The sequence below is a fragment of the Chiloscyllium plagiosum genome, chromosome 5 (assembly GCF_004010195.1).
Source record: "Chiloscyllium plagiosum isolate BGI_BamShark_2017 chromosome 5, ASM401019v2, whole genome shotgun sequence".
Classification (NCBI taxonomy): Eukaryota; Metazoa; Chordata; class Chondrichthyes; order Orectolobiformes; family Hemiscylliidae; genus Chiloscyllium; species Chiloscyllium plagiosum.
In genome coordinates, this window is record NC_057714.1 from 115,199,310 (window position 1) to 115,206,600 (window position 7,291).

The window sequence follows — 7,291 nt, forward strand, 5'->3', positions numbered from 1 at the left end:
CTCTCGCCATTGTTATTTATGCTAATAATTGAACCACTAGCAGAAGCTATACGGGCTGATCCTAATATAATGGCCCCGAGGATTGGTACAGGTAAACATAAAATTACCCTTTATGCAGATGATGTTCTTCTATTCCTCAGTAATCCTCTGATGTCCGTGCCTCGCCTAATCCAAGTTATTAATACATTTAGCGCATTCTCAGGCTATAAAATTAATTTCTCAAAATCGGAGGCTATGCCAATGGGTGGCCTTGCTATGATACCCCACTTAGTGGACGGATCCCACTTTTCCTTTCGGTGGTCCCTGGAGGGTTTCTTATATTTAGGCATTTTTATTACTCTAGTATTTGGTCAGTTATACAAGGCTAATTTTGTGCAATTACTGGAGACGATAAGGCAGGACCTCCAGCGATGGGGAGACCTTCCAATTTCCTGGCTAGGTAGAATAGCGCTAATTAAAATGAATGTCCTGCCCCGTCTCCTATACCCTATGAGAATGCTTCCAGTGATGCTGCCGAGGATGGCACTACGTAAATTATATGGCTGGTTGCGTTCCTTTATCTGGAATCATAGGCAGCCCCTCATTAAGCTGAAGAAGCTACAGATGCCACAGGCAAGGGGAGGATTGGACTTCCCAGATTTTAGGAAATATCAGTTAAGTTCCCTATTAAGTTACATAGCTGATTGGGTCTTGTCTGATCCACAATCAATCTGGTTGGACATCGAGGCCTCTCAAGTAAAATACCCACTTATTAACCTTTTATTTTCAGACAAGAGGAAAATCATTACAGATCACTGTAAAAACCCTATAATACTAAACACAATTAAGGCTTGGATATAATGCGGCAAAATGAGGGCAACTCACATAAAACATTCCCCTATGCGCCGATAGTGGGAGCATGGGGATTCTAACCGGGGTTTACAGATGCCACTTTTAAACTCTGGAGATCCAGGGGTATCTCATATCTAGGGGACCTATTTAAAGATAGGGTCTTGATGTCTTTTGAACAGCTGCGTCAGAAATTCGGATTACCTAATGGAGACCTCTATCGATACTTCTAAATTCGAGATTATATACAGAAGAAGACTACGTTATTAGATAGTCTTTACAAATCAGATAGAGAACGTAGAGTACTACAACCAATGGGGGTATCCTCCATCAGTACTATTTATCATTTACTACATGATGAAGTATCGGGAGATATAGACAATCTGCTTAAAACATGGGATCAGGAATTGGGACTAGAAATCTCTATAGAAACGTGGAGTGACATTTGGGAAAACGCCAGAAAAATCACTATCTGTAATAGAACTCAGGCTATCCAGCTGAAGATACTTCATAGGGCCCATATAGCACTGGATCGATTGGCAAAGTTTAAGGCTGGAGCATCTCCAATGTGTCCCAAATGTAAAATAAAGGTAGGCACTCTTGTACATTGCCTATGGACATGTCATAAGATCCGTAGATTCTGGACTAAAGTCGCAAGTCCTTGACAGAAATTTTAGGAACAGAAATTAAAGTGGACCCTGTATCTCTCCTTTTGGGCTTTTCGAACTTCCCTCCCTGGATATGCACGGGAAGAGATTATTTTCTATTCTCGGTTTCTGTGCAAGGAAAAATATTTTGGTAAACTGGATGGCTGAGGGTTCCCCTGCACTTTCAAATTGGCACAGATTAATTATGGAATGTATTCCCCTTAACTTCCTTACAAATACGGTGCACCGAAAGACCGAATTATTTTATAAAATATGGCAGCCCTTCTTGAATAATATGAATACAGATATTTCGGCTATCCTAACAAGGGCTTTTATTTAATTGAGATTACGAACCTGGCTGGTCCGGGGCCCCTTGGGAGGGGAATCCCGCACGAATACGGGTTTTGTTACATTTGATGTTAACACATTCCGAGCTTGTATCTTACTACTCAATTTCTATGTTATCCGTTTTTTTTTCTCTCTTTCTCTTATTTTAATAATGTAAGAGACTTAAATATACACTCTGGTTAGTTGTAGGTTAGATTAGTAATTAGTTGAGTTTTGTTTTATTTTCTCAGTATTTTTCTTTTGTTAAATTTTGATTATTATATATTTAAGATTTAATTGTATATCAATGTTTGTACTTGAGAGTTTTGTTTATTTTTGTAAACTTGTAAAAATGTTAAATTTCTAATAAAAATATCTATAAAAAAAAGAAAGATGGTAAGGAAAAGCTAGGGAACTATAGACCAGTAAGCCTGACATTGGTGGTCGGCAAGTTGTTGGAGGAATCCTGAGGGACAGGACTTACATGTATTTGGAAAGGCAAGGACTAATTAGGGATAGTCAGCATGGCTTTGTGTGTGGGAAATCATGTCTCACGAATTTGATTGAGTTTTTTGAAGAAGTAACGAAGAGGATTGATGAGTGTAGAGCGGTGGACGTGATCTACATGGACTTTAGTAAGATATTCGACAGGTTCCTCAAGGTAAACTGGTTAGCAAGGTTAGATTTTGTGGAATTCAAGGAGAACTAGCTATATGGATACAGTACTGGGTCAAAGGTACAAGACAGTGGGCGGTGGTGAAGTGTTGCTTTTCAGACTGGAGGCCTGTGGCCAGTGTTGTGCCACAAGGATCAGTGCTGAATCCACTGCTTTTCATTATTTATGTTAATGATTTGGATATGACATAAGAGGTATAGTTAGTAAGTTTGCAGATGAAACCAAAATCAGAGGTGTAATGGACAGCAAAGAAGGTTACCACAGACTACAACAGGACCTTGATCAGATGAGCCAATGGGATGCGGATTGGCAGATGGAGTTTAATTTAGATAAATATGAGGTGCTGCATTTTGGAAAAGTAAATCACAGCAGGACTTACCGTATATAGCAGAGTCATTAAGGACATTTAAGCAACTGGTGGACAGACACATGGAGAGCAGTGAGTTGAGGGGTGCGTAGGCTATTATATTTTACATTAGGATTAAACCTCGGCACAACATCGTGGGCCAAAGGGCCTGTTCTGTGCTGTACTTTTCTATGTTCTATACTCGAGTAATAGTCAAACTTTTTGACTACTTTTTAAGGTTAAATTTATGGGGTCAACTATTACATGGATACTACTTTTGAGGGGCTGAAATTCATGCCCATCAAAATTTATACTGTATCATTAGCAGAAGCCCAACTGATCTGTAAACAAATAAAGGGGGAAAAAAACCCCGAATTTATGGTAATTCTGAAAACCTGGAACAGAACATAACAGCCAGCGGACTGGAACATAACAGCCAGCGGACTGGAAGACCGGGAGTAGAGCGGAACAATCGGCAAACTGGAAATCTGGAGCGGAACATGACGACCAGCACACTGACTCATAAACGTTGATCTGTTATCTGTGAAGAACTAGGGTCAACTTTTACACAAGATATCTGGAAAATTCCAGGTTATTTGGCCAAAAATAGGGGGTCGACGTCTACATGAGATCGACTATTACTCGAGTATACAGGATATACACTTAATGGTGAGATCCTGGGGAGTGTTGCTGAACAAAGAGAAGTGCAGGTTCATAGTTCCTTGAAAGTGGAGTAGCAGGCAGATAGGATAGTAAAGAAAGCGTTTGGTATGCTTTCCTTAATTGGTCAGAGCATTGAGTACAGGAGTTGGGAGGTCATGTTGCGGCTGTACAGGACAATGATTACGTGACTTTTGGAATATTGCGTGCAATTCTGGTCTCCTTTCTATCAGAAGGATATTGTGAAACTTGAAAGGGTTTCGAAACATTCACAAGGATGTTGCCAGGGATTGTAGATTTGAGCTGTAGGAGAGGCTGAATAGGCTGGAGCTGTTTTCCCTGGAGCGTCAGAGGCTGAGAGGTGACCTTATAGAGGTTTATAAAATCGTGAGGGGCATGGATAGGGTAAATAGACAACACCTTTTCCCTGGGGTCGGGGAGTCCAGAACTAGACGGCATAAGTTTAGGGTGAGAGGGGAAAGATTTAAAAGGGACCTAAGGGGTAACTTTTTCACACAGAGGGTGGTACGTGTATGGAATAAGTTGCCAGAGGAAGTGGTGGAGGCTGGTACAATGACAACATTTTAAAGGCAGTTGGATGGGTATATGAATAGGAAGGATTTAGAGGGATTTGGACCAAGTGCTGGCAAATGGAACTAGATTAGGTTAGGATATCTGGTCGGTATGAACGAGTTGGATTGAAGTGTCTGTTTCCGTGCTATACTCTGACTGTTATGGCTCTGACTGTAGTAGAGCACAGGGAGAGTAGCACTGGACATACTGAATAGTTATCATTTCAGTCCTAATCCAGTGGGTCTCTCTCAGTGTCAGTTAAGGTTAAACTAAACCTATATGTGATAGTTAATGAATGCACCGCTTGTGCCTTCACACAAGAAACAAGCCTCTATAATGGGAAATTTTAGATTTAATAAAAAGGCAAATCCTTTTATAGGTTATATGTTTGTAAAGCTAATACAGCGAAATGTTTACATTGATTGACTTGTTGGAGAAACTTGAGCATTTTCAATTTCTGCTGACACTATGAGACAAACATAGCTTCGTATTTTTCGTCAAGTGTCCCTCTTCCTTGCACTGAGAATTTTACCGGTTTCTCACCCAGAATTCCTTGGATGACAATATTTGTATGATACATTTTCTCATCCCTGTGTTGGAATAAAACAAAACAAAATTACTTCACATACAGGAGTGAGTGAGTAGAAATCAGAAAACAAATAAACAGCCTTTAGCAGCAGCAGAAAAAGTCCTGAGGCTGAAAGTGATCATCCAGTGTTCAGATAATAACCCCAGCTTTTCGTCGTATCCTTTGCTATCTTCCCTCTGCACACTCTCCCCACTGTTTCTTAAATTCTTAAGCCACTGTACATTCCCCAACTACCACATTCCTTGAATTTAAATTTATACCTCTGAGTTATTGGCTTCAAAAGCATTTCATTGAAATCCTCATTACCAAACTCACGGTGTGGTCAGACAAGACATATAACTGTAAGTCGAGAGTGTGGTGCTAGAAAAGCACAGCAGGTCAGGCAGCATCCGAGGAGCAGGAGACTCAATGTTTTGGGCAAAAGCCCTTCATTAGGAGGGCTGATGAAGGGCTTTTCTGATGATCGGGCCTTTGCCTGAAACGTTGACTCTCATGCTCCTCATATGTTGCCTGACCTGCTGTGCTTTTCCAGCACCACATTCTCAACTGTAATCTCCAGCATCTGCGGTCCTCACTTTCTCCTAGTTGACATGGGGTAAACTCTCCTGCTTAATTTAAAACCAGCAACACAGAAAAGATTCATCCCGTGCAATAATCTGTGAAAATTCAAGAGGCCAAGAATTATTTAAAGTAAGAATTAACAACTTAATTTCTTAAAGTATAGCAGAGAATAATTAACTAACAACTATTTACAACTCCGTCCTCTAACCTATCGTTTACCTTGCCCTTCCACAATACTAGTCCGATAAAACTCTCAATTAAGATTAACAAAACAAAACTTCTTATCTCAAAACCAGGCAGTTTTTGGTTCTTCTATTTGGATCTTCCTGTGTCTTCTTTTCTTCTTCTTAGGGATTCTGCTGCACAGGTAACTGATTGATAAAGGTACTTTTAAGAGAGCTATTTTTCAGGCAGTCTTTTTACATGCTGGTAGCTTGGCAGTTGTCCTCTCAATTGTTCAATTTTCCCCAGTCTTATACCCCCAAAGCATCGGATGGTGTCATTGGCTTTTAAGATTGTCAATGTACTAAATTCAAACTGGATTGGAGTTTGGTATTTTTGGGGGTATAATTTAAACTGATTGGCCTACTTCAAATCTGTTTTGTCGTTTCCAGGCAACCAGCTACTCTAGCTACCCCAGTAACTGGAGCACCTGTTACACTGTATCATATTGAGAACACTTGGTGCTGTCAGGTAACTCTCTTAAAGGTACAGTACACCCACATCATCATGACACATAACCTTAAGACCATAACCAGTCCAGCCACATCAATGTTATGACTAAAAGGATGAGTCTGAGGCTGGATTCTGAATTCTACAGAAGTAACTCAAAGATTCTCAGTGACCTGCTACTACCTACAACATAGAAGTCAACAATATGACAGATACTCTCCACTTGCCTGGAGATATGCAACACTAACACCTCAAAATCATCAGGACAAAGCAGGCTGTTTGATTGGCACTCCATCACCATCTTCAACACTGGCTCCCTTCACCATCAGTGCACAACCATATCACAGTATGTACAGTCTTTCAGATGCAGTGCAACAACTTTCCAAGCCTCCTTCAAAAGCACCTTTCAAGCCAATTTAAAAAAGCAAACAGTGCGGATACAGGAAATCTGAAATAAACACAAAATGCAAGAGGAACGCAGCATTTGTGGAGAGAGGAACTGAGGCATAGAGGTTCACAGCATGAAAACAGGCCTTTCGGCCCAACTTGCCTATACCATTCAGTTTTCACAATTTAAACTAGTCCCATTTGCCTGCGTTTGGTCCTTATCCCTCCACACCTACCCCATCCATGTACCTATCTAAACATTTCTTAAATGATTAAACTGTACTTGCTTCCACCACTACCTCTGGCAGCCCGTTCCAGACACTCACCATTCTCTGTGTGAAACAAAGTTGCCCCTCTGGATCCTTTTATATTTCTCCCTTCTCACCTTAAACCTATGCCCTCTAGTTTTAGACTCCCCTATCATAGGGAAAGGCTGTTGGCTATCTACCTTATCTATGCCTCTCATGATTTTATAGACCTCTATAAGGTGACTCCTCAGTCTCCTATGCTCCAGGGAAACAAAAATGATTCATATTGAAGGTGCTTGAAAAGATGGTTTTTATGCTTAAAACCAACATAGCTGGAAATCAGAAACCAAAAGAGAAATAGAACATAGAAAAGTACAGCACAGAACAGGCCCTTTAGCCCATGATATTGTGCCGAGATTTAATCCTAATGGAAAATATAATAACTTAACCTACACACCCCTTAACTCACTGCTCTCCATGTGCATGTCCAGCAGTCACTTAAATGTCCCTAATGGCTCTGCTTCCACCACCACCGCTGGCAACGCATTCCATGCATTCACAACTCTCTGTGTAAAGAACCTTCCTCTGATGTCTCCTCTATACCTTTCCCCTAATATCTTAAAACTATGACCCCTCGTACCAGTCAATCTTACCCTGGGGAAAAGTCTCTGGCTATTGACTCTATCTATTCCACTCATTACCTTGTATACCTCGATCAGGTCTCCTCTCTTCCTCCTTCTCTCCAGAGAGAAAAGTCTGAGCTTTTTCAACCTTTCT

At 40.7% G+C, this 7,291-nt stretch overlaps 1 protein-coding gene across 3 annotated transcripts in view; it reads right to left on the minus strand.

Moving 5' to 3' along the window:
• Positions 1-4,401: 4,401 nt before the first annotated feature.
• The window catches only part of dlec1 (DLEC1 cilia and flagella associated protein), a 186,422-nt gene continuing 183,532 nt past the window's right edge, over positions 4,402-7,291 (minus strand). For all 3 annotated transcript variants that reach the window (XM_043690852.1, XM_043690850.1, XM_043690851.1), the window contains one exon: positions 4,402-4,647. In XM_043690852.1, the coding sequence (XP_043546787.1) occupies positions 4,524-4,647 (124 nt within the window). In that variant the 3' untranslated portion in view covers positions 4,402-4,523. The remainder of the gene's footprint in view (positions 4,648-7,291) is intronic.